The sequence below is a fragment of the Mchenga conophoros genome, linkage group LG13 (assembly GCF_057382185.1).
Source record: "Mchenga conophoros isolate Kocher_MC1m ecotype Shallow Benthic linkage group LG13, M_conophoros_male_GT1.1, whole genome shotgun sequence".
NCBI classification, from domain to species: Eukaryota; Metazoa; Chordata; class Actinopteri; order Cichliformes; family Cichlidae; genus Mchenga; species Mchenga conophoros.
The window spans coordinates 2,614,052-2,641,142 of record NC_140538.1 but is presented as its reverse complement, the minus strand read 5'-3'; the positions used below and the strand labels follow the sequence as shown (position 1 = coordinate 2,641,142).

At 50.3% G+C, this 27,091-nt stretch overlaps 1 protein-coding gene across 4 annotated transcripts in view; it reads left to right on the top strand.

Moving 5' to 3' along the window:
* Positions 1-27,091, top strand: part of LOC146560652 (spectrin beta chain, non-erythrocytic 1) — a 101,455-nt gene that overhangs the window by 47,030 nt on the left and 27,334 nt on the right. For 2 of the 4 annotated variants that reach the window (XM_085296068.1, XM_085296067.1), the window contains exons 1-18: positions 551-1,353; positions 15,570-15,721; positions 19,846-20,019; positions 21,158-21,249; positions 21,423-21,503; positions 22,430-22,545; positions 22,639-22,751; positions 22,852-23,039; positions 23,587-23,704; positions 23,936-24,094; positions 24,440-24,535; positions 24,666-24,872; positions 25,014-25,167; positions 25,254-25,405; positions 25,507-25,725; positions 25,809-25,889; positions 25,978-26,184; positions 26,267-26,478. In XM_085296068.1, the coding sequence (XP_085152194.1) occupies positions 1,104-1,353; positions 15,570-15,721; positions 19,846-20,019; positions 21,158-21,249; positions 21,423-21,503; positions 22,430-22,545; positions 22,639-22,751; positions 22,852-23,039; positions 23,587-23,704; positions 23,936-24,094; positions 24,440-24,535; positions 24,666-24,872; positions 25,014-25,167; positions 25,254-25,405; positions 25,507-25,725; positions 25,809-25,889; positions 25,978-26,184; positions 26,267-26,478 (2,771 nt within the window). In that variant the 5' untranslated portion in view covers positions 551-1,103. Of the gene's footprint in view, positions 1-550; positions 1,354-15,569; positions 15,722-19,845; positions 20,020-21,157; positions 21,250-21,422; positions 21,504-22,429; positions 22,546-22,638; positions 22,752-22,851; positions 23,040-23,586; positions 23,705-23,935; positions 24,095-24,439; positions 24,536-24,665; positions 24,873-25,013; positions 25,168-25,253; positions 25,406-25,506; positions 25,726-25,808; positions 25,890-25,977; positions 26,185-26,266; positions 26,479-27,091 lie in introns of those variants that run through there. The other 2 variants (XM_085296070.1, XM_085296069.1) reach the window with 1 other exon arrangement.

Sequence of the window (27,091 nt, the reverse complement as noted above, 5' to 3'; positions counted from 1 at the left end):
CTTCCTTCGGTTTGTTGAAAACGATTTCTGCTCAGGGTCTCGGTGCTGCAGGGGACGTGGACACTTTGGGGTTTGAAGGCTGAGGATGGTGAAAGTTTTGGGGCTGATTGAAAGCGTCTGCCCCTCCCAGGGGGGGAAACTGTGGCTCTTTAAACATTTACTCACAGAGCGAATTTTAATCTTATCAGTTTGACCTTTTTCACATGACGCAAAGAACAAAATAAACGGGATCATTTAAATATGAGTGTTGTGGAGGCGGCGCCCTGCAGCTATTTAAGCACAGATTTAAGAATCAAATGTTTTTGCTTCACATTTGCAGTAAAAAGCTGCAGATTAGACTAAAGTTCCTCTTTAATCTTCAGCTCGATCGGCCCTCTGCGCTCTCTCCCTCTCTCGCTCTCCTCCGTCTCCTCCCCTTATGCCAATGAGTGGGTGACATCATCGCTGAACTGTGATTGGCTGCCGTGGGAGTAGCCTCTCCCTCTGGCGGCCCCTCCCCCCTGCACTCTCGCCTCGTCTGCTGAAAGGTGTTTTCAGTGTCTGAGAGCTGCTGCTGCTGCACACCGCAGGACAAACCACTCTTTCTCTGCCTCCCTCCACCTCCTTTCTCCGTCTGCTCCACCTTTTCATCGAGCAGGGTCTGAGCGTGCGTTTGAACGGAGGATGGGTGGAACTGAGGGGAAGGCGTGATCCCCGGAGACTCTGACAGATGGATGAATGGAGGGAAAACAGAAGCATGATGCCGCCGCGCGTCTGCTGAGCCAGCGATTGTTGGCTCCACGCTAGTGAAACGGAGACTCTGCAGTTCTTCTGTCCTCCTCTCAGCTCGACTGAGGAGCAGGGAGCGTTCCCCTCGGTGTCGGAGCTAAAACTGGGATCACTTCTTTAAACTCACTTTACGTTCTTGTGCTAAGGACTCTTAAGGAGTCGGTGGTCACCTGGAAGCTGCTCCTGCTGCAGAGAAGTTGAGGCTCTGAAGTTTGTCGCCGTGGAGCTCGAGCTCATCCTGGGGGGAGATAACCTCTGCGGGCTTGTGTGACTCACTTATAAACTTTCTGCTCCATGTGGACGAGCTCCATCTAAGTCTTCTGTGGAGTTTAATCATGGAGCTTCAGAGCGCCACGGCCGGCCTCCCCGGCCCCCTCGCGCCTGGACCCCTCTCCCCAACTTCAGACTACGGCGGCCCCCTGTCCCCGGGGTCCGGATGCCCCGGCCCGTCTCACGTCGCCAGTCCCGGGCGAGGCCCCAGCCCCAGCCTCAGCCCCGTCAGGGGGTCCAGCCCCGGCCCCGGATTCTCGGGCCAGGCTGCCTTCAACTACAACCAGCTGGAGGGGAGGTTCAAACAGCTTCAAGGTAAGATGAAACAAGGAGCCCTCAGTGTGTGAGGAGCAGCGCATGCGGGGGAAAGCTGTGTGGGCCTGGGTTTAGGGTTTCCTTTAATGCTGTGGGCTGCAGTTTGTTTGCATTTGCACACTTGAAGGGTTGAAACAGTAGAAGGAGCCGTAGGAGGCTTTCAGAGCAGCAGCAGGGCTCCAGAGAAAGTAAAAGGAAGTAAAGAGGAGTGCGGTCGCGCTGGGATGGTGGCTGAGGCGTGCAGGTGTCGCCCTGACTTTATTAATCATTATCACCTTATAATGAAATCAGAGCTGGCTGTGGATGAGTCAGCAGCTTGACCTTACCTCTGCAAATAAACCGCGCCTCACGTTCACACACTGATCACAACTGACGGGCTGACGAGCGGTGCGGGGGAGGCAGGGAGGCGCTCCCACACCCACATTTTTTCACGTAGCTGTGAAGTAATCAGGCTGGAGCTCCTCAGCAGGATGCTGGCCTCCCGACACACGTGCCGTTTGTCTCTCCTGACTTAAAGCTCAGGAATGTGCCCGTTATTAATCGATGCAGCGATGACATCGCTAAATGAAACCAACAGCTGAAGTTTTTCTTCTTTGTTCCGCTCTGCTTATTTCCAGCTCGACTGGAGCAGCTTTGCATGATCCGCAGCTGGAAATAAGCCTCCTGTATCTCAGGCTGACGTACGTCGGCTCCAGAAACCAAACCGTGTAGTTGTGTTTGCTTGCATGTGTGTGAGCTGTGTCGGTGTTTTTCAGCAGGCAGCAGGAAACTTTCTGCCACACGTTTACACTGAAGGCTTGGTTTGGTTTGTACGATGGAGCTGCTTACATGCTCTGAGCACAGGCTCTACCCGGGAATGTTGGTAGGAAGTGGGGTGGCTATGTCGGGCGGTTGGTGGTTCAATCCCAGACCGCTCCAGTCCGCACAGGAAAGTATCCTCGAGCGAGATGCTGAACCCCAAGTTTCTCTCTGATGCGTCAGACAGAAATCACTCAGGAGTGGAAAACGTTCCTGCGTGGAAGCGCGAGTGGCGTGTCTTCTGTTGCTGAAGGAGAGCAGCGGCGCTCAGGCGTGTAAACACATTTAACCTCCCGAGTCATCGATGGACGCTCGTATCGATATGAGCCGTTAAAATCGAATCGTCCTTGCACGCACAAACACTTCAGTTAAAAATTAGCAGCAGGCTGAATTTAGCAGAAGGCTAATGGAGCCTCATCGACCCGCTGACGCCCACAAACCTCCAGAGTGTCTGAAAGTAGCTTCCTGGCTGTTTTTCTTTGTTGGGGGGGTCACGCTGAGGTCACTGAGTCTTTGTGATGTTCTGTCGTAAGAATTTGACCGAATGTGAAAACGTCTGCACTCGAGCACAGACTGTACTCTGCTTTGAAAGCCTGGTTTCTTCAGTCCTGAGATTCCTGCTGTAACACGCGTTACTGATGCACACGCGTGTGCCGTGTGTCCGAGTTTAGTTCAGAGGCTGCTTCATGACTTCTTACCGAGTTGATATGTTGGGATCTGTCACACTCGATGTTTACGTGAGCGTGTTAATGCTGGTTTATGTCATTCATCTGGCTCCGCCTACCAGGGCTGACCTTTATCCTGTTTTTGACCTGCTCACAGAACCAAATCATTCAGACGTGAACTTATCAGATGTGTTTTATCTTAAGTGTTGCGCGGCATGTTCTGTTAGAGCAGAGGAAGAATCTAAATGTGGGCTGTGATGAAACATCAATCAGTCCATGAGGACGTCGACCCTCAGAGGGGTTTGTTAGCTCGTGCTTATGAAGGCATTCGAGGCTCTAAATTCATGTGCTGTCCCGTGTGGGGCTCAGGTGGTTCGGTTCCCAGCGGGTTATGAGCGTGGAGGCAGTCAGCCATGTTTGCTCCAGTTAAGAGAATAATCATGGGGGGAAGCGAGTCGGCCTGCTGCACAGACTCATGTTGGTACAGATGCTGGCTGATGTTGAAACGGCTCAGGAGAGCAGACGTCATCATTTTATAAAGATTTCATTCAAAGAAAGAAAAATGATCCTAATAAGACGCCTGAACCAGGCCTGCAGATGTGAGACGGCTTCTCCGTGACCCCGCGGCTGCCTCCTGACGTTTCTAAATCAAATTTAGGGATCAGAGTCTGGACTGCATTTCCCTCCCTGAGAGGGAAGATCAATAAATACATGAATATGTAACTGCACTGAATTTAGATGGATGGATGCAAAGAAGATGTGATGACGGGACAGAGTGCAGAGATAAAGGTGTGATAAAAAGATGGAGTGGTAACAGGAAATGGTTTTTTATTTACATTAGCAAAACTTTGTTAGCAGTCACTTATCAACAGAGCCTGATCGTCCAGTGAGCACAGCGGAGCCACCGCCCTGTAAAACCACCAAAACCTGGAGGTCGTCTGTCTCAGGTGGCCTGAGCTTCATTTTAAAACCAGCTCAGTGGAAATAAGAGCGATGCTGAGTGGATGGATGCTGGTCGCTGATGTTTCCGGTCCGGTTGAGTTTATTTCTGTTGGGAACTGAACAAGACGTGGTTTGTAATTGATGTTTGCATGTGTGGATGAATAAATGACCCAGAAGGAGTCGGGTCCTTTGTTGTGCTCCAGCGGCCGTGCGCGGCGCACGCTGTGGTTCACGCCGGGATTCTAACATGAATGTAGAACAAACGGAGGCTGAGGCAGAGCGGTTACTGTAGCGCTGTAAAAACCCGCCATCTCCTGAAACGCCAAATCCCTCGGACGCGCTCTGCTCACAAAAACAAAACCACCATCCCTCTGTGCTCTCATCATCCCCCTCCCCTCCTCCGTGGTCCTGAGTCAGCCAATCAGCACACATCTCGGTGGTTTGGGATTCCTTGAGCTCTGCGCGGTGGTGGAGGGGGGGGATTAGAGGGGGTGGGTGGTGTGGGGAGGGTGTCTAACATGATCCGAGCTCGCCGCGTCCCTCCCTCTCTGTGTCTCTAAAAAGAAAGAAAACACCTCGGCCGCCTCATCAATGTTTCATGAGCTTCTGCAGAGCGTCTGCGGGCGCCCCCGGCGCCCCCGCCCGGCCCGCCTCCTACCTCCACCCTCTTAGTGAAATTAAAGGAAGCTCCTTTCGTGAAATTCACACAAAGGCGGGGTGAGATGCGGCCTCGCTGCTCTCCCTCGGCCCGTGTCGAGTTGCGTTCGGGACGACTCGCTGAACCCGGCCCGTGATGCCGTTAGCACAGGATGCTAAGGTCCTCCGGGGCCATTTCCTGTGTTTCATAAGCCAAAGTGTGTTTTCATGGTTCGGTGAATGACACCGACTGATTGGTTGGAAGTAGATTGTGTGACAGTCCTGGTGGTTTCCTGCTCGCCCCGCCCCCCGTCACAGTTCCAAAGGGATCGGCTGCTGGGTGTGTTGAGTATATATGCTTTTATTTGATCATCGCAGGCTTTGATTGCACTGAGATTTTTCCACTCGTACGTTTTTGCAAACAGAAAGATTTAGTGCTGCAAATCTTCGAGGCCGATCCTTGGAGCTCAGCGTCTGATGAGCTCATGCAGGAGTTTGTCTGGAAATCTTTTCAGCGCTGATTTAAGATTCAGGAACTTCTCTGTATGACTGATGATGTGCAAAGTCCTCTCTTTAACTCTATAAAGCCGGAAATTAGATTAAAAGTTGGACAAAACCCAGCTCCATAGCTGTGCAGGATCTACCCCCCCTCCTGCCCCCTGACAGCTGGGGCGGGCTCCCACCATCAGCTGTAACCTTCAGCATGACGTGGAGCCTCGCGACTTAAAGGCCTTCGCCATCAAAGCTCAATGATTAAACTGGAGTTTTTCTTCGATCTCTAGAAGAAAATATTTGGTTAGTTTGTCCTGTTTTTGATATCCGCCATCATTTCTGGATCAAATGAAAGCTTGGTGGTGACGACGGACGCAGGAACCAGCGGCGTCGGAGGCGGGAGCAGAATGGAGTGATTGTTGAGAGCCTGAAGGTGGCACGAGGAAGCGTCTCAGGACGGAGCTGTGCGTTTCAAGTCTCAGTCCGTTTCCACTCGCAGATCTGCAGCTTGAAAGGACTCTTTCATAGGGACGCTCCACTGAGCACGCTCGCAGAGGGGGCGGGGCCAGTCTGAGCCCAGAGAGAGAGATGCATAAAAGCTAAAAATAAACAGAGGTAACGTGTTTGTTTGTGTCCACAGCTGCACACAGCTGTTTGAGAAGAGAGAAGTTCACCTCAGACCACAAACCAGCGAGGTCACGGCGCCTCGTCACGGCGCTTCAGATGCTGCTAATCAGTTTCTGAGGGTTTTCTGCGCTCAACCACCGGAAAGCCACATGACTCATCCAACAGAGCTGCTTTCAGTGAACATGCATTTAAAGCACGTTAAGGGAGTGAAGTAAGCACCAGCGCTTCTGTAATAAAACTGAGAGTTTGCAGATTTATTGACTCTTCTTTCTGATTTCCTGAGCTCGAGCCTGAAGCTGCTTCTCCAGGTGTTCTCAGGACTCAGGGGGCCGTAATCGGACCCGTCTCAGACCACCTCCGAGGTCTGGATGGTCACGACTGAGCAGCAGTGGAAATAACCCACAGAGTCCTTCATGAACGAGCAGCAGGGCTTTAAAATCCCTCCAGACTAACAGGAAACCGTCAGCTGATCTGGAAGCTGCTCGCGGTGATAATTTCACGTCAGGAGCTTTTAATAAATCACAATGTTCTCCATTCATCAGCTGCAGACGGAGCAGCACATCCACCCGCGACGCCGGCCAGCTCCTATTTTATTGTGAGCTGATTATTCATTAAACACATCTGGTTAATAATCAGTCATCACAGCAGCTTCAGAGCAGACGCTGGTTTCTGTGTCTGTGAACACCTTTACAGCCTGTACGCAGAATCTGCCCCCACGTGGGCCTTTAGAGCGCCACACCACAGGGACGCCAACCACGGCTTGCATACCCGGGTTCCACAAACCTTAAATTCTCCGTTGCTGACGTAAAATGACGACTTATGGCAGAACGCCATGACCTCATGACCTCCCAGCACGGAGCCAGCGCCTCGTCTGGGACAGTTGTAGCTTCGGAGTTGTTGAACCAGGCGTCGAATGTTTTCTGTTGTAGATTATTCTTGTGAAGGCATCTGAAGCGCAGACGTCATTACAGAAGGTTTTAGGACTCGTATCAGTCCGGTCATGTGACCACTAACCACACGTCGTGTGAACGAGGCCCGGCCGTGCATGAGTCTGCGAGCACCGGGCGCTAAAACAAGTGCCCCAAGTTCAAGGACTCATGACTGTCATCAGGGAACGAAACGCAGTTACTGAGGTCTGAGTTCAAATCATCAAACGTCAGAATAAAAGTCATCAAAACAAACAAAAATAATTTGTTAAATGTGAAAAACGACCCGTTAGCTAAACACGGATACACGGATCTCTCAGCAGCAGTCAAACTGACACAAACAGGAAACGGAGCTGCTTTCAAAGTAAAAGCCACACCTTTTGAAACATGTTAGCCGCAAGCTTTTACTTTGAAGGCGAACGTTCTCGGGTTTTACTGCTGCTCCGTGCCTCGTTGGCGAGCGTTTGCAGACAGGTTGGCGACCCGTCGGGGAACACGTGATCCCTCAGCGGCGATGTCACGTGACCTCGGAGAGGAGCAGCAGCAGCTCGTGACCCAGTCGTCTCCGACTTATTTATCATTGATAATCAGGGTGATTGATCCTGACGCGAGGCTGTGACGGTCGCTGTTGTGAGCCGGCTTCGTCAGCGTTACAGCGCCGACCAATACTTGGAGCCACGCATCCGGGCGCTGCGGTGAAGCTTCTGTAATGAAGGAAAAGTTGATTTATATCGACGGCGTGCATTTCCTGGCGTCCGACGGCGCGGACACACACTGACGGCTCTGCTCGTGAGCTCGGCTTTGTTTGTGGGTGACAGTGGCGCTGAAAAGCCTCGCCGGCTCCTGACGTGTAGAGAAAGAGAGGAAGGAGGAAGGCATGGAGTCTTTATTCAGTTGTCAGCGTGACAGGAACAGCATGCCACACACACACACACACACACACACACACACACACACACACACACACACACACACTCTCTCTCTTCTTTGTGTGTCTTTAGTGTTTTCGGGCGAGCAGGTGTGGGAATGAGACTTCAGTGATTTCGTAAGCGCGTGTTTTGTCAGAGCGAGTGATCTTATCTCATCTCTGGTGTTGTGTAATGACCTACTGCAGGAATGTGAGTGTTAGAAGGGTTTGGCTGCTCTATCAGAGCCGGCGTGTTGCCTCGAAGGTCAGACTGTGTGTAAGGAATCCGTGCCGCTGTTGGCTCGGCGCGAGGAGCCACAGAGACTTTAATCAGACGTTAAACGTTGGGTCATTAGAGGACTCTTTGACGTCCTCGTTTATTTGACTTCTCGCAGAGCAGGATGTTAATGCACGACCTGAAGAGGGGAAGGATGAGCTTCAGCTGCGAGTTTGGACTTTGTCAGTCAAATCTAAACACAGGCAGGATTTTTGGATTTGGTCCTGAGCTGAACTTCCAGAGGATCTCATCGTGAAGCAACAGGAAGTTAATGCAAGAGTTATTACGCTCCACTGATGGTTGTCTGTACATCATACAAAAACATACACACAGGCCAAAACAAAGCACGAGTGCTGATAACTGACCAGATTCATTCTTCTGCAGACGTGCACACACGCCTCAGGCCTCAGATGATCCTGAAGCACAAAGCATGAGGCTAAAACTGAAAACGCCTCATTTTATAAACACAGAAAACACGCAACGGCCTGCAGCAACAAAAAAATGGAAAAGATAAAGTTTTGGAAAAGGAGACGACGTCTGAGAGGAAGCAGCCGTTTCTAAATCTGTCAGAGCAGCAAACAGAAACTATTGTTTCACCGTGTTTGCGTCTGTAACATCCCGTCCGAGCTTTGGCTTCCTTTCCTCAAACTCCCAGATACGCTTTCCTTTAAAGGCCTTTATCAGGTGTGTTTTTGAAATGCATTATAATCTAATATAAGCAGTGTTTCCTTCTTGAATCCGAATAGTGAAGAAGATTAATGAAGTGCGTGCATAATGACCCTGAGATCAAACCGACTGCTCACAGACTCTCTCGGACTCTTTGAGTCCTGCGACTAAAGATAATAAAGTTCAGTGTTTTTAACTAGAGCTGGACCGAGATTACTGCTGGTAAATAAGGACTGAAGCACTTTGGATTTAGAAGATTTGCGTCACAGAAGGTTGAAAAGTTCGAGTTTGCTGTTTGTCGACAGTTTCTGCTAAAAATCAGACAAACTGTCGGCGTGAATGTCCCGGCGAGGGGTGGGGGCGGAGAAACGAGCTGCATCTTGTTGGCGTTCTGCTCGGTGACATGAAGTCATCTTCCCGGATGAAAACGAGGGTCGGCTCATCGACATGAACCATTAACATTCCTGCGAAAACACAACAGCAGCAATCAGAATAAGCTCGAACGACGGGAACTCCGGCTCTAAGGCGGGGCTAAGGTCTGCTGTTTGGAGATGGACTGAGCGTGCTCAGTGGCTCTGATGGGCAAAGCAGCGAAACGGCACAGCGTCCTCTCTGAGAAACACCGTTCACAGGAAAGGCGGGGCCATGGCGTTGGTTGTGATTGGACAGTTCGGACGGTTCCCGTTTCTAACAGCGGCGTCATTTCTGCGTTTTCCGTCCGAGGAGACGAGCTCGCAGTATAAAAAGGTCTCAGCATGTTGTGCTGCTCACGAGACGCTGCAGCTCAGCAGCAGGAAGCGTCTCCTCATCGGCCTTGTGACGTCAGGAACCCAACGGTCCAACGACCTCCTGACTGATTCGAGTTCTGTCCAATTAAATTGCAGGGGGACAGCGGTGAAGATGAGTCTGCACCGGCGTGGACAGGGATAGCCGCGATCCGTCCTGCCCGGAGGCGTCGCTGAGTCGGCGCCACATATGGCCTCGGTCGGTTTAACGGTCGATAATCAGCCTGTGTCCTCGCCTCTCAATGCTCCTCTGTCCCCAAATCTGGCTCGCTTCCCCCTCCTCACGGGAACACACTGCCGCTCTGTGTCACATCAGCCATTCAGGCGGAAGGAGAGGGCGCTGTGATTGGATGACAGGCCCCAGTATTGTGCCCTGTGATTGGCTGCCAGGCTCCTGCTGTCTGAGTTTCTGTGAATGAAGGTTTTAGTTTTCTGCTGAACATCTGTGCTCATTATTAACACACACACACACGCATGCACACATGCACGCACAGATGTTGCACAAAATGAGATCAGATTCTGTGGACGTCAAAACAAACCTGACCTGCAGGTGAGATTTGCATAAAGTGAGTCTGTGCTGTCAGACACGGGTGACAGTTACCTGCCTCATCCAGACACACCTGAGCACAGACGAACTGGGAGTTCCTCCTTTTGTGTGGAGGTTAAACAGCAGTGATCGGGGCTTTGTGCTGCACTCAGGTGTCTGTCAGGTGACTGCATGCAGGCGTCACCTCCAGGTGCTTCATAAGGTCGCCGCCCTCGGTGTGAGAGAGGACCTGAGCGCTCAGGTGATGAACGAGAGGGAAGTTTGAAGCCAGAGTTGCATCATGGAGCGGATCTGCTGAATGGCCCGTGTGGATCCGTGTGAGTCGGGGAGCGGCTTTTAGGATCAGAGGTGAGCTGCAATCAGCCGCTGCAGGAAGGAATCGCAGACTAAACCGAGCTTCTGCCGGTTTGTTTCTGTTGCTCTCAGTAGTTCCGACCTCCACACTCGCTCACGGGGGGGATCCTCTGAGGCCTCCGCTTCCTGTGGGAGATCAGGAATGCTGGAATCCTGGAACTGTTGAACTGGAAGTGTGTGTTTTGACAGGGTTATACGATCGTGCGTGTTTGGGAATGTCATACGATCCGTCAGGACTGGCCTGGATATGGAAACGCAGGCCCGTGTGTCAGAGAGCCTCTCTGTCTCTCTCTGTTAGTGGAAACAGATGTTTGATGTGTTCGGCCTGTCTGACACTCCTCGCTCGCCGCCGCCTCCTCGAGACATTTTCACGTTAAAGGTTCCTTGTGGCCATTTTGGCGAAACCTTTGTAAAAGTGATGAAGCTCGTGTGTCGCGGATCAGCGTCTCTGTCTAAATATTTGGCAGTTTTATAAATTTATGTTACATTTCTGTAAAATTCTGAAATGTTTTTTGTAACATTCACACATTTGTGACTCGTATTAGTTAAACTTTCTTCACTGAAGCTAATCTGAGCCTTTTATCTCTGCATCACATCGTGTGTGTGTGCGTGCGTGCGTGTGCGTGCGTGTGTGTGTGTGTGGTCATAGTTGCATAGAAAGCTTCATTAGTCATTACTGGATGAGGGGAAAGCAGTAAAAACTAAAGTAAGCGCTCAGACATTTCCTAAAAAATCCCCTCCATCACGCCCACGTGACGATAAAGAAACGATTGATTCCCGCTGTAAACCACACACACACACACACACACACACACACACACACACACACACACACACACACACACACACACACACACACACACACACACACACACACACACACACTCACTCACTCACTCACTCTCAGGGGAACGCAGCTGGCATGTTTGGTGAAATGTCATGTTCGCTGTGCTCGTTTCTCACAGCCTGAAAATAAAAAGCTGTCGGTGTTGAACGCGACCATGACGGCAGGTCGGGACGACGCCGATGATGATGATGGCGCTCGTTCTTCGTCTGCGTCGTGAAACATCGACTGGATGTTGTTTGAATCTTCAGGACAAACATTTTGTCCGTTCTGTCCTCTCAACCTTCACTTCCTCTTCCTCACCTCTGTCCTTTCCTTTCTTCTTCTCTGTCGTTTCCTGTAACTTTTCCTCTCTTTATCTTTTTTTTTTTTTAACATTTCAAACTATTTAATATATATTAACATAATAACATTAAATACATTAAATAATCACTGACAATTATGATAATGATCATATCATATTATTAGCTCTTTATCTTTCTTGGCTTGTTTCCTTTCCTCTCTTTCACCCTTGCTCTTGCTTTCACTTCCTCTCCTCTTTTGACTCTTATCATTTGAATTCAGAATGCTTTGCTCTTTTATTTCCTTGTTTCCATCTTTCTTCTTTCTTTCTTGTCCTTGTTTGTTTCTTCTTCCTCTGGTTTCCTCTTCTCTCTAATCCTTTCCTTCCTTGCAACCTTTGCTCTACATTTAATCCCCCCTAAGGTCCCCTCTGGTTACGTTTATTATTTTTCCTCTTTCTTTTTTTATGTATTTTATTTATTTATTTTTATCTACTTTTTGAGGATGAAACATTTTCAAATTTCGGACGAACGCCACAAACGCCGTCATGAGCTCGTGTCGACCTCGACTTCCCATGATGCATCGTGATCATGTTTATGAGAGCGCCGCATTCACACGATGATACGAGCAGTGATGCGCCTCACATGATGCTCATGCTCTACATTCCTGTGTGTGTGTGTGTGTGTGTGTGTGTGTGTGTGCCTTTTTTTGTCTCAGTGGGGACGAATCACGCCATGCCCCTGTCTGGTTTGTGTGTACTTCCTCAGGCTCAGGTTAAGGTCATCCTCAAAGTGTGTGTGTGTGTGTGTTATTGACCCGCCCCATCAATACACCACTGTCTCCTGCAGGCCTAATGAAGCGCACACAGCTGCTTCTTGTGTGCTCAGCAGTATCTGTGAGGAAACTGAAGCCTGTGACATTGACTTCTGCTTAGCTGTGTGTGTCTGTCAGGGTGAGATTGTGTAGCTTTGCGTTAGCAGATGGTAACACTGCGTTTACCTCGGGGCCTCCCGTCACCTGAAATCACTTGGCGTGAAAAAAATTACAGACATTTGTGAAATTTGCAGGAAACTCTGCAAAAAACTGGAAAAATAATCGTTTTTCCTGAAGCTCGTCGTGAAAATGAACATTTAAAGAATCAGTTTGTTGAAATTTATGTTAAAATGGTCGAAAGTGTTTGGCCACATTCAAACACTGTGAATACAGATGTTCTCAGTCCCACTGCAGGTGTAGAAGTCGGGCAGAGAGCCGTGCAGGCTGCCCTCACTGGATTTGAGCGTGGTACCGGACGCGCGATCAGCTGATTTATCGTGGAATGCGGGAACGTTAGAGCGAGGTAGCCGAGTGCGTAAAAGCTGATGACTCCAACCCTGCTCACATTAACATCAGCATGCTGGGAGCTTCATGGCTGAGCAGCTCCTCTCCATAAAGTGCACTCTGAGTGGTCCAATCAGAAGAGAGAAGACTCCTTAAAGGGGCGGGGTCTAAATGTTTGAGGGTTGTTTCTGGGTGCTCGGGTGCATTTCCTGCTAAAACTAAAATAAAACCAAATAAAAGCAGACCTGCTGTTTCCCCCAGACAGGAGCTCAAAGATTAGACAGAAAAGCATTTGCAGGAATGCAGCCGGGCGGGAACGCTGCGACTGTTGGCAGCCCGCGAGAATATTCGAGTATTTCTCATAACTGGAGGTGAGCCGTGCTCAAGGCAAACGACACAAGCAGCGTCATACCGAAAGTGTGTGTGTGAGTGTGTATTCATATCTTTGTGGGGACCAAAAAGTGGAATTTTACTATACTTATGGGGACCAAAATCCAGGTCCCCATAGACTGAAAATGTGGTTTTAGTGTCAGGTTACAGTTGGGTTACGGTTAGGGCAAGTGGCTAGATGTCCCCACAAGATATGAATAGCCGGCGTGTGTGTGTGTGTGTGTGTGTGTGTGTGTGTGTGTGTGTGTGTGTGTGTGTGTGTGTGAGAACACATTCTCCTGCTGGGACGAGCATCTGCTGCTTTCTGAGCACAGGAAGGGGAAGCCCCAACATGAACACACACACCCTGCAGTAGGAAGCATGAAGATGGAGATAAGACGCTCGGTTCTCTCGGCGAGTTTAACTCTCATGTGATGATGTCTCTCGTGCAGGAAACAAACGTGCCTTAAAGAACTTTAAGCGGCCTGCCCTGAGCCTGTGCAGGCAGCGCGGGCCGCCACGCTCCATCTGCAGACACTACACCCCTGCTACACCCAAACATTTAGGCTAATGATGCAGATTTTCTGAATGCACCAGCTGACCTCCGGCCTGATGAATCCACGGCTTGCAGCGCCGCTCGCTCGGTGAAAACTTTGATGATGATCTCAGCCTTACTCCATGTGGGAAGCCTGCAGGGTGATAGGCTGCTGACACTTTGGTGTCACTTCATTCTACAGTTCGCACAGGATTTTAGTTTTTCTACCACAGTGACGATACGGTGTGAGGGTTCGTTTGGCTGAAATGTTTCTTCAGTTTAGTTTTTGTTGACTTTCAGAGTGTTTGTAAGATCCAGATGTGGATCCGTTTGGATGTTTCTCATCCCGACCTCGCAAATGTGCATCAGAGTGAAACTGGAGAGGCCGGGAGGCGTCGTCACCGAGTACCCTCGGAGAGCGGAGGGTATTTCCAGCCTTTCCAGCAGTCAGAGCGCAGATGGCTGTTTGCTGTTCTCAGTGCCGATGTTCTCGCAGTGAGGGCGGCGTTGAAGTGTTATCAGCTGCATTGTTGTGGTTTTATCTCTGGAACAAATTTACATTTTGCTCACTGAACCTGCAGCTTCCATTTAAAAAGGCTCATTCGATCCGATCTGAGCGTTAAAGCCAGAAAACAGCAGGTTTCATAGATTTGTGCAGACTGTTTGTTCCAGTCGTCCTCGTTGCTTCTTCCTGTTGATATCTGGGCAGTTGTAGACCTCGTGGCGTCTTCCAGCAGCTCCAGTTTGATATCGGAGCGTCTCCGCTGAAGGCCATTCAACACTGAGGCCATTGTCTTGCTGCAAAATAACAACACAGCGCGAAGGTCGTGGATTTGTGTGAACGTTTGTTGGACTGGGCAAATCTTATCGGCCCAGTTTCCCTGCAGAGGTCAGGCTGAGTTCAGTCCGGTGTGGAGGAAGAGCTTCGTGTTGGAAGACGACTCGAAGAATCTGTCGGTGCCGTGTTTTTATCTGCGGGAGTGACTTTAACCACCGTGTATGACTGCAGACGTTGTACAGCGACGATGCGAGAAGTTTAAAATCTGCAGTCATTCAAAACCAACCTGTTCGATAACGGGTCAGAGAGGCCACGCCCCCCACAGTACCCCGGGTGTTTTTTGTCCACATAAAGCCTTTGGTGTGGTCAGTTAGTAATCAGCACTTTAAAGCAGCTCCACTTAAAACGTGGCATGCTAGAGTGTCAGCCGGCTGTGACCTTTGACCTCTGTCTTCACTGCTTGAATCCTCACAGTGAGTTCAGAAGTCAGCGGCGTGTGAAAGCACGCACAGAGCAGCTGTGGGTGGAGGATGTGTGGGTGTGGTGCCAGTTGTGAAACTTCCTCCTGTGACCTCCCAAGTTCACGCGCCGCCGTGTTCGAGCTGCGGCGACAGACACGTGTGACGAAGAGCTCGTTTAAAACATTAAACAAAAGCTCAAACACTCTGCAGCTCTGTTTGTTCTGTTTCTATAAAGACAGCGTCAGACTGACGGCGCTGCACCGAGGCCCGGGAGTAGACCCTAGATTATTATGAAGTGTCACTCATGCAAAGCCACGTTGTCCAGTAGAATAGATGGTAGGTGAGGGATCGTTTTAGACTTCTGGTTTTGTTTGGCCCCAGTTTGTGAAAAGGACCTTTGAGTTTGAATCCATCGTCTGTTGTCTGAATTATGTAAGTGTGCGCTTCGATCGACTCGAGCGAAACAGTCTGGTCCCAGATGTCGTCGACCGCACCGAAGAGCCAAAAACTGGAGGCTGATCCTCGAGCTGTCCACTAGAAAATAAATGTGTGTGTGTGTGTGGGCGATAACAATAACCAGCAGGCTCGTGGGAAATAAACTCTGCTGCAGGTGTGAGCCATCAGGCGACACTTCATCTGCTGCGTGTTTGTGTGAGCACGAGCAGAGTTCAGGTTTAGTCTGCTTTATCCAGCACAGGAGAACACACACTCACGTGTGTATTTATATCCTTGTGGGGACATCATTCCCTAGCCGCGTACCCTAACCATCAAATATGAACGCCTGACCCTAAACCTAACCATAACCTAATTGTAACTCTGTCACTAAAACCACATTGTCTGAAAAATACCTTCAAACTCGTGAGGACCAGGATGTTGGTCCCCACAAAGATATGTAAACACACACACGTGTTCACATCCAAACCCTGCAGAGACGAGCAGGACGCTCGGAGACTCCTGGCTGTGATTATCGTGTCTCACTCTCTCTCTCTGTCTCTGTGTCTCTCTCAGATGAGCGTGAGGCGGTGCAGAAGAAGACCTTCACTAAGTGGGTGAACTCCCACCTGTCCAGAGTTTCCTGTCGGATCACCGACCTCTACATGGACCTGAGGGACGGACGCATGCTCATCAAGCTGCTGGAGGTCCTGTCGGGAGAGAGACTGGTGGGTTACGTCGCTGTCAGGGCTTTTATTTTGAAGGAGTAGCAGAAACTGGAGAAATGTTTACCATTCAGAGTCACGGGGGTGCGGTGGGTCACTGGGACGAAATATTCCATCAACAGCTTCATAAAAACAATCATACGTGACCTGAACTGATCATCAGGTGACTTTAATGTGACTAAATATTAGAAACACTCACCAAAGCGCCGAGAACGAGACGTTTTTAAGTTATCTCAAATATGTCTTTATGAGGGTTCGACGTCAGGACGGAGTCACGTCTGTTTCGTCCTTCCCCGCCTGCACTGATGGAATCGCATTGGACTTCTTCTTTTTTTTTAACCCACTTTGGGTCATTCGGGTCTGAACAAATCGTGAAAATAAGCGAAAGACTTTCTGCTTTTCAGCCATTGTCCACCTTGTAAAATGTCTCTGATGTTTGTGAACGTGCAGATGGAGGTAAACTCCTCGGCTCTGGCTGATGAAACCAAGCCGTTCATGGACAAAAGCTCTGTGCTGTCCTCGCTGCACAGCAGCAGCTGCCGGGCGTCTCCGCTCTCCCCCTCATCTTATCTAAAACGTTTATTCCTTCTCTGTGGAGATGAAATGAGGCGTTTATGGCTCTGGCAATCATTAACCTTCCTCTGTCTGCTTCACTTCAAACCACATCGGCTTCCAGCGCTCTCGTTTCTGTCTTGGTCGAGCTTTTTTTAAACAGATGTGTGTCATCGGAGGCGCCGCGTACACGTCACACCAAATATATAAAAACAGCAGCGCGACTCTTTAAGACGTCAGCAGAGGATAGAGAGGAGGAGATGATGATGATCAGCAGCTTAGGATGATTCAAAGCTCATAATAATCCTTCTTTCTCTTATACTGAGCCTCAGTGCTGCCCCTCACTATATCATCTGTCTGAACCACCAGTTTTAGCTCCTCCCCCTTTTAAGACAACCTGTTTCTTTTTCACAGATGTCTGCTCAGAGCACGCTGAACTGCATTTATGTCGAATCATCCCAGAAATCCATAAATCCGGGTGAACGTTAAACAGTCGAAGGTGTTTCTGATGCTCTCGAGTTTCCACATTTTGAATTCTGAGAGGAGAGCGAGTCGGTCTGTCGGCCTTCCTGCTGTATTCTCCTCACGCTCGCATGACGTTAAATCACTCAGACTTTCCCAGTTTGACCCCCGGACTCTGACTTCCGACGCTACAAGCCAAATCCCCCCCCTCTTCTTTTTCTTCTTCTGTCTGTCGAAGCTCTTCATCTCTGACCTCCTCTTTCGCTCTGCTGTCATCCGGCTTTCTCTCAACCTGTCAAACACACACGGAGAGGAAACGCAGCCAGGAATCCGACTTTCCTCCGTTTTCACCTTCTGTTCGGTGAGGAGGATGTTGGAAATGGAGAGATGGTGACGTGTGAAGCAGGCTGGGTGGAGGATGGGGGGGGGTAACGGTGGTAGATGGGGTATTTGTGCAGGGGGGGGGGGTTGAGTTGTGAAAGGAGTCATTGAGTAACTTCAGGGTTTACATGCAGCCAAACGCCTCCAGAAGCAGCAGAAGAATCTGCGAGCGAGCGGCTGCAGAGGCCGTGCAGCAGCAGGCTGAGCTGTGCACGGCTTCAGTCTCTGTGCTTACAGTTAAAGTGAAGTCCAGCTTCAGCGTGGCCCACAGCAAAGACACGCGTGCACAGTTTCCTGATGCTAGCTTGCTCAGCGACAGCGTGTGTGGTTTTCTAAGCATCTGTTAGCTTATCATGGCTAAAGTAGCAAAGCTCCGTGTTTCTGACATGTGCGATAACATGGAAGTTTGAGCCACACGTGCAGTTTCAGCTGCGTGTGTGTGTGCACAGTAAACCTGAAATAATTCTTGTTTGTCTGCAACCCCTCATGGCCAGCGACATCTGGCTTTGCATCGCGTGCTGGGACGTCCAATCGGGCACAGCCCCACCCACCTGCTGGTCCCGGCAGTCAGATTACGAGGCTCAGAAAAGGCAGCGTTAAAGGGGGAGGAGCTAAAACGGCTTGTTTCAGTTAGCTGATAAACTGCATGAACCCATGTCAGACACAGAAGGATTATTTTGAACTATAAATCGTGCTGAGCCGCTGTAGATGAGCACATGTGTAGACGAGCATGACGTGGGCTCAAGGGAAAGATGGATTTGGAGAAATCTGAAATCCTGTGGTCAGAGAAAAATGTCAGAAATGGTTTAAAATTGGTAGCATTTGTTTAAGAAATGACTCAGAGGGCTGAAACAGCAGCGCTTGAATGGAAGGAATTTGTTGGGACTATTTTCAGAGGCGGATTAATCCACACCGCGTGTTGTTTCCTGTAGCTGGATGATAATGAGGGAACATGTCAGAGTCCCACAGCAGGATCGCTGATGTTTTCTGGGCAGCATTTGGTAGTAAGATGCGTTTTTGTTGGACTTGTTCAGGCCTCCCGTTGCAGTATTGTGTTATAAAAAACATCCATCACTGTCCTCCTCACTCCAGGGTTACTCTGAGGGGGCCTTTCAGGCTTGGCTCAGGTCCTATTTGGGAAAAGGTTTCCGATCAGTCTCACCGCAGTCACTCACAACACAAACAGGCCGCCCCCGTTTCATGACACGGCGCGATGCTCCAGCCTGAAAGCCGCTCCAACCTTCTCCGCGTGGAAATTCCCGCTCCGGAGTGGGACCCGCTCCTGAGGGAGGTGAAATGGTTTGTTTTCATGGCTGAAGGTGCTGATGAGCGTCAGCGTGAGGTGACCGCCGGCATCGTCCAAAAAATCCCTCTGGTCCGAGTCCAGGTCCTGAATCACGGAGCGACTTTGAGCCGTTTGTGTTCGTGTGGGAAAAAGAAACGTCTGCGGTGTTATTGTTGGCCTCTGTCCCGCTGTGTGTGTGTGTGTGTGTGTGTGTGTGCTGCAGGATGTAACGTGGCTGCTCTGACATTTATTTTATCGTCGACTTCTATTTGTCCTGTGTTTAGTTTATATTTCGGGATTTCATCCAAATTTAAACATCGCCTTCCTGAATTTGTCAGAGCCGTCCGAGAGGCTCGCTTTCAGCAACGTCCATGAAACACAGGCAGGTGTGCACAGCCTCACCTGTGTCAGCTGGAGACTCTCCGTGATGTCACAGCATCCTGACCCTGAGAGCAGCGAACTCCTGTTTCTGACTCGATGTCACATTCAGCTTGGGTGGAGTCGCGTCCGTTTGTTGTGCGACAGCTGAACTTTCAAACATCTGGCTGATGATTCGGGGCTGAAGCTCGACAGTAAACTGGGTTATCGCAGCGTTAAATCGTCCTGTAAATCCTTTGGTCATAATCACAGCCGAGTCCTCCTCATTCGGCGTCTTCTGCTCCGCCTGCTGGGAAACCGAGGCTCACGGGCGTTCCACGACTGCGGGCACGCTGGGCTCCGTTTCCTCTCCGGGACAGGAATCGCCTCACCTGCACAGTTTCATGGGTGAACTGCCCAGAAACAGAGAAAGGAAAGAGCCCAGGATGATCCATATCAATTCTTTAATTAGAGCATCAAATCCGTAAAACCTCAAATTTGGAGTCAGATATGATTTAAAAAGCACCAAATCATCACGATCATAAAGCTTCAAGCCTCAGATTTAGTTTGAAAATGAATCGAAATCATCAACAAAGATTCTCTGATCAGCAGCTCGAGCCCACAGTCTGAAGTCAAACGGCAAAAGTGACTAAAGTGCTCCAACGCCAGTTTCTCAGGTCCCACTTGCAGCGCCCCCTGGTGGGCGGACCCCGCCATCTCTTTTTAAAAGCTGCTCATCAACCAAAACTAAAGCAAATATAGAAACTTATATGGCAGAAATGCCCAAAGTGCTCCAGAGTACAGCGTGTGTAATGTCCTCAGATCTCCTGTCTGTCGCTTGGCGATCGTGGACGTTTCAAGCCATGATCTGTAAATCTGTGACGTTTCCAATTGGAGGGATATAAACTCAGGACACCAGCGCAGCTGCAGCGTGAAGCAATAAATAGATGATAAAACAGAAAATGTCCGTTTGAAAGCGTTCAGCTGTGTCTGCAGCTGTTCACACACGGCGGCCTGACGCGGTTCACGGTTTCTGGTTTCTGCGGGTTCTTTAAAAAAAACCTCACTCCTGTTTTTGTTGTCGTTTCAGCCGAAACCCACGAAGGGTCGTATGAGGATCCACTGCCTGGAAAACGTGGACAAGGCTCTGCAGTTCCTGAAGGAGCAGAGGGTTCACCTGGAGAACATGGGCTCCCACGACATCGTCGACGGAAACCATCGCCTCACTTTAGGCCTGATCTGGACCATCATCCTCCGCTTCCAGGTAACAGGCAGCTGAGCAAGTTTGCATCCCAACACCAGACTGGGTCATCACCTGCTAGTGTGGTGTGTCTCTTTTTTGGGCGCCATTTTGCATCCCAAAAGACGTCATTACAGTCATCCCTAACACTAAAGATATCCACTGTGACCGAAGTAGAGAAGCTGGTGTTTTCCATGGGGGACAAACGACACCGTTTACGTCCGTCTGTGATTTTGTGTCCTCAAAACTTCTCAGTTTTCAATTGTGAGACAGAAAAAGTCTTATGTGCCATTTTGCATCCCTAAAATAATGAAGCACTTCCTCTGTTGAACCTTTCACATCGATGCTGTTTTGCATCCTGTAGGATTTCATCCAAAGACTATTTTGCATCCCATAACACACCGAGTATATTCTCACTCGCACACACGTTGAACCAGTTATTGACACGAGATGCAAAATGGCAAATCTGACACCTTTAATATTACAGTTTATTTCACATAGAAGTGAAAGCACTGCTACACTGGAAACTAATCCCTTAATATGGTTATGAAGTAGTGAGTTTAAAAATCGGCATATTTTGCTGCAAACTGACGAGTTGAAGTGAAGTTGGTGGTAAAATGTTCACTTCATCCGTCACAAACCAGGCGGCTGTTTGTTAGCTTCAGACTCGTTAAACACAATCAGGTGAAATCCGAAGCCCCGGCTCTTCCTGTGACGTGGTTTTACTGTATGCTGACGGTCGATGTCACTGGGGCAGTGAACAGTTGGGTGAAAAGGATTTAGCTTTTATAAGCTGTGAGGATTAAAAAATGACGGTTTAAAATCCTGCGGTGGAGGAGCGAGTGCAGACCGATAGCAGGACCACAGTTGGTTTCATATACGCATCAGCTGTGCTCGAATCATTCGAGCTGTCGGACTCAAACTGATGGACGTCCATCAATGAAGGTGAGATGGTTACGTCTGTAGGCTCGTGTGTCTTTGTAAGGACACACTGAGGTTTTCAGGAAATTGGGGGACGTTTTGGAAAATGAGGACGTTTCTGGTTTGCAGAGATGTTGTTCAGCACATTTTGCGTACTTTGTCTCATCTTTAAAAAGCTGTGAGAGTCCTCGGAGTCGGTTTAACCCTAAAGCTGACTGCTTCTTTAAACTGTGCGCCTCAGATCCAGGACATCAGCGTGGAGACGGAGGACAACAAGGAGAAGAAGTCGGCCAAAGACGCTCTGCTGCTCTGGTGTCAGATGAAGACGGCAGGGTGAGTCCTTCGGTTCCTCTCCTGAAAGTTTCTTATACGACTCTGCGCGGACTGTGATTGGCTGTGGGTCCAGGGAGGCGGGTCGAGGGGGGGCTGTCGCAGCTCACTTTCAGCACGTTGATGTCATTACTCTGACATGGTTAGATGGATTTATGATGATTTCTTCTTTGCAGATATCCTAATGTCAACATCCACAACTTCACCACCAGCTGGAGGGACGGGATGGCCTTCAACGCCCTCATCCACAAACACAGGTAGGGCTCAGCCTGCTGCAGGTGCTGCGCAGGGTCGAGAGAAACCCGGCACACGCTTCTCCGAGTGGAGAAATCTGACGTTTGATGGAAACACTGGCTTCTGCTTAATCGCATTTTTAAAAAACAGTTTAAAATGATTTTTAGAGGAACTCTCTACGAAGACGAACACTCCAACACCACAGCAGGAGCTCGTGGGAGCTTTTACCGCGGCGTCCTTCAGAGCTCATTAAGATTTAAAACCTTCCTTTCTTTAGTTTATTAGGTGTGATGTACGCAGGCTTCTACAAAACTTTCACTTGTGGACAAACTTGTTTTTCTTTAAACCTCTAATCCTGATGGAGGGAAGGCGGAAACATAAAGACTAAAGTTCCGTTAGTCACAAAAAGAGATGAGACGAAAACATCCTGATGAAAAAGGAAGGCAGCGTCTCGTTAGCAGTACCGAGGTCCGGTCAGACGCAGCGTCCTGTTCTGACTGCTTCAGACAACCCATCACCCACTTCTGAGTGCCTCCCTATCCTCCAGGGTGATGTTGGATGCTGGGACCTTTGCATTGCTGAGACAGGCTGAAACTTTTCATCTGCACAGCATCTTACAATGTTGTGTTTGCAGCCATTCCCCACTTCTGTGAATGGTACTCATAAATCATGACGATTTGCATATCAATGATCATAAACTGACCTCACAGCCCATTCTGTCCTTAGTTGCTCAGGTTCACGCGTTGCTTCTCACCTGCAGTTTATCAACACCAAGATGGCGACAGCAAAAAATCTGAGCTTCCTAATTCATCCAGACAACTCGAGCTAATGCGCTGAACTCTGACAGGGATCATTTTAGCCTGCGTGCCATCAGCGTGTGACGATGTCTGCGAGTAGAGCTGGAATCACGTCACCTTTTGACCTTTCTCCTTCTGTTTCCGGTCTGCAGACCCGACCTGATCGACTTCGATAAGCTGAAGAAATCAAACGCTCACTACAATCTGCAGAATGCCTTCAACCTGGCCGAGCAGCACCTGGGCCTCACCAAGCTGCTGGACCCCGAGGGTAAGCCACGGCGCGCGCACGCACACACACACACACACACACACACACACACACACGACATGTTAAATCTGCGCTCTTCATGCTCGTGTGCAGACATCAGTGTGGACCACCCTGATGAGAAGTCCATCATCACCTACGTGGTCACCTACTACCACTACTTCTCCAAGATGAAGGCGCTGAAGGTGGAGGGCAAGAGAATTGGGAAGGTGACGACGACTTTAAAGAACAAAGAAACAAAACGTCTCGTTAAACACTTTTTCCTGAAATATACCAGACGTTAAGCTCACGTTGGTTTTTTCCCTTCAGGTTCTGGACAACGCCATCGAGACGGAGAAGATGATCGAGAAGTACGAGTCTCTGGCGTCTGACCTGCTGGAGTGGATCGAACAGACCATCATCATCCTCAACAACAGGAAGTTTGCCAACTCTCTGGTGGGAGTCCAGCAGCAGCTGCAGGCCTTCAACACCTACCGCACCGTGGAGAAGCCCCCAAAGTCAGTATCTGCTTTTAATGCGAGACATCGCCATGGAAACAGACGAGAAGCGTTTTTAATTAATTTAGACAGGAAGTGGTAACAACGACAAGCGGCGCGCTTAATGTGCCGGATGGTTGTGCACACAGCAGCGAACTCTTTGTAGAGGAATCTCCACCTGCACATCCAGGCAGGTGGAGATTAAGATGAATAGACACTCAAAGGTGGAGCGAGACAGAATTACAGAGATGAGGAGACTAAAGACAGGCCTGGAGATGATGGAGAGATTGGGCGGAGCCATCAGTGCAGCGCAGACAGTTAGACGTGCTTCAGGTGTGTGTGTGTGTGTGTAACCACGACACACAAACAGGAAGCAGTGCACAGCTGCTTTAAAGGAGATGAAACAATATGAAACAAACCTGACGTTTAATAGTTTTCCTGGAACGAGTCGCACATCTGAGAGCAAAGCAAAAAGACTCGCCGTTCCTCCCGTTACACTGAGCCGACAGCAGCGGCGGAGACTCCTCTGCAGGGTTCAGACGGCTGAGTTTGTGCTGCTGTGTTTCAGGTTCACAGAGAAGGGAAACCTGGAGGTCCTTCTGTTCACCATCCAGAGCAAGATGAGGGCGAACAACCAGAAGGTCTACACCCCCCGAGAGGGCAAACTCATCTCCGACATCAACAAGGTACCCGGCCGCCCCGCCTCCAGCTCTGTGTCAGAGCTCAAGAATGGAGCCTTTAAACGTTTATTTTACATTAATCTGCCCTGAGAGGTGAAGCGAGCTGATTGGACGGTTTAGAGTCACGCCTGGATGTGTCGACCTGGCTTTGAGTCCAAACCTGTAAAGGTTCAGAACTGCTCGGATCCAGATGTTCAGACAGATGTAAAGACCTGCTCCTGTGTGCGTTTGTTTTAGGCGTGGGAGCGTCTGGAGAAGGCGGAGCACGAACGGGAGCTGGCTCTGAGGACGGAGCTGATTCGTCAGGAGAAACTGGAGCAACTCGCCCGACGCTTCGACCGCAAAGCTGCCATGAGGGAGACGTGGCTGAGCGAGAACCAGAGGCTGGTCTCACAGGTACGCTCGGCTCCGCCCGGGTCACCTTTGATCGAAACGTTTTATAGGAATCATTTTAATTGATCTTTATGTCCTCTCATCACCTCCATGTTTCCTTTCCTCTTTTCCTTCCCTTTCCGTGTATCCTTTCTTATCTTCATCTTCTTCTTGTTTCCTATATCCTTATTATTTTCTTTCCTCTCTCCTCTTTGTCCCCATTCCCTTCCTCATCTCCTTTTTTCTTTTCCACTCCCTTCCTCTCCTTTATCCTTATTCCCTCCCCTGTCCCCTCCTCATGTTGTTTCCTCTGTGTCTTCCTCATTTCCTCTCTCCTCTCCTCGTTTCCTTTCCTTTGTCGTCCCTCAGGATAACTTTGGATTCGACCTTCAGGCCGTGGAGGCTGCTACTAAGAAACACGAAGCCATAGAAACGGACATCGCTGCGTACGAGGAGCGAGTTCAGGTGAGTCCGTCACCTGCTCGTCTCGTCTGACGTCCCGTATTGATTGGTTTAGGCGGAGGTCACAGGTGACGGAGTGAAAGCTTAGAAAGTCATTCTCCTCCTTATCATCTCCTCCTTATCACCGGTGTAGGCGGTGGTTGCCGTGGCAAAGGAGCTGGAGGCGGAGAGTTACCATGACATCAAACGCATCACAGCTAGGAAGGACAACGTGATCCGGCTGTGGGAGTATCTGCTGGAGCTGCTGAAGGCCCGCAGGCAGCGGCTGGAGATGAACCTGGGCCTGCAGAGAGTCTTCCAGGAGATGCTCTACATCATGGACTGGATGGACGAGATGAAGGTACGGAGGGACGGCCGCCATCTTTTATCAGTGGCTTTGTCTTCCTGATTGGTCGTTCTTATTTCTTTACTCGTCCTCTGAGGACACGTGTTTGTGCTCTGCTGCTGGTTTAACCTCCGCCCCTGTGCTCTCCACCTCCAGATGCTGCTGCTGTCTCAGGATTACGGGAAGCACCTGCTGGGCGTGGAGGACCTGCTGCAGAAGCACGCCCTGGTGGAGGCGGACATCAGCATCCAGGCCGACCGAGTCCGAAACGTCAACCGCAACGCTCAGAAGTTTGCCAGCGACACCGAGGGTGCGACACGCAGACTTTACCCGCTTAGCTCCAGCTGTTTGTTCTCCAGTAACACCTCCATCTCACCTCCTGCTCCTCCTCCTCAGATTACAAGCCGTGTGACCCTCAGATCATCAAGGACCGAGTCGCTCACCTCGAGTTCTGCTACCAGGAGCTGAACCAGCTGGCGGCTGAGCGGCGAGCGCGCCTTGAGGAGTCCCGCCGCCTGTGGAAGTTCTTCTGGGAAATGGCTGAAGAGGTGATCAGTTGTTGTTGCTATTTTATTTGTAGTAAATCGGTGGTTTGAGCTCCTGCTCTGAGGAGGTGTGACTGAAGCGTGGGTGTGTGTGGGGTCTGTAGGAGGGGTGGATCAGGGAGAAGGAGCAGATCCTCTCCTCCGAGGATTATGGGAAGGACCTCACGGGCTCGCTGCGACTGCTGAGCCAGCACAAAGCCTTTGAAGACGAGATGACCGGCCGCGCCGCCCACCTGCAGCAGACCATCAAACAGGGCGAGGAGCTGGTGGCCGACAACCACTTTGGAGCCGACAAGATAAAAGAGCGAATCAAGGACATCCAGGTACGACGCACCTGTGCCGCGGTCACACACGACACGATTGAATCCCCGCCTGTTCCTAACGCCTTCCCTCCAACCTCCCGCAGGAACAGTGGGCGGCTCTGGAGCATCTCTCCGCTGTCCGTAAGGCCCGCCTGCAGGAGGCCTGCAACCAGCACCAGTTCCAGGTGAAAACATTCTCCCAGTGTCAGAAACCAGCGACTGAACTCGCCTGGCACAGGGAGGTAAACGTGCTGTTTGTTTTTCCGTCTGCAGGCTGATGCGGACGACATCGACACGTGGATGCTGGACGTGCTGCGGATCGTCTCCAGCGTCGACGTCGGCCACGACGAGTTCTCCACTCAGGCTCTGGTGAAGAAGCACAAGGACGTGGCCGAGGAGATCGGCAGCTACCGGCCCGTCATTGACGCTCTGCACGAGCAGTCGCGGACGCTGCCGCCCGAGAAGGCCAACTCCGAGGAGGTGACGGACGCAGCAAAGCTTCGAACCAGGTAAAGCTTCAAAATCCCAGAACGCACCTCGCTGACGGTTTGTGTGCTCGCAGGTTCAGAGCCGGCTGGCGGGCATCGAGGAGCGCTACAAGGAGGTGGCCGAGCTGACGCGGCTCCGGAAACAGGCGCTGCAGGATGCTCTGGCGCTCTACAAGATGATGAGCGAAGCCGACGCCTGCGAGGTGTGGATTGACGAGAAGGAGCAGTGGCTCAACAGCATGGACATCCCCGAGAAACTGGAGGACCTGGAGGTCGTCCAGCACCGGTAAGAACCGGCCCGCCATTGGATCGTCGAAGAATAACGGAAAATATCAGATTTCCATGCAAACGCACGCCGTGCCCACCCTGTCCGGGTTACGCCCACAGTCAGCGCGCTCGTTTAACGGCTCAGTTACGGGGTGTTTTACTGCTCCATCAAATATTCTGCCCTCTCCTCTCAGCAGGGCCAGAGATAATGTTCCAGCAGTGGAAGCTGTGGGAACAGACCAGTAAACTGTTATTTACACCAGACACAGGTTCTTCAGAGTGTGTGTGTGTGTGTGTGTGTGTGGTTACATGGTTCGTTCACAGCAGCCTTCTTCTCGGGTTTTCAGCTGCTTGTCTCTGTTTTGTTCGACCACAAAACGTCACATGGATCCGATCCCAGATGCTGGTTAAGTGTGTGTGTGTGTGTGTGTGTGTGTGTTTAACTGCCCTTGTGAGGACCAGGCTCAGACTCCAGCAGGTTCCCTGCATCATTAAACTCACTGAGAGTTTTGGGGAGGTTCGATTGGTCTTCGGGGTCGGGCACGAGGTGGCACACACCCTGGACCGGTCACCATTAGTCAGCAGGTTGAATTACAGCGACAGACACACCTGTGTTATAAAAGCAGTCAAAC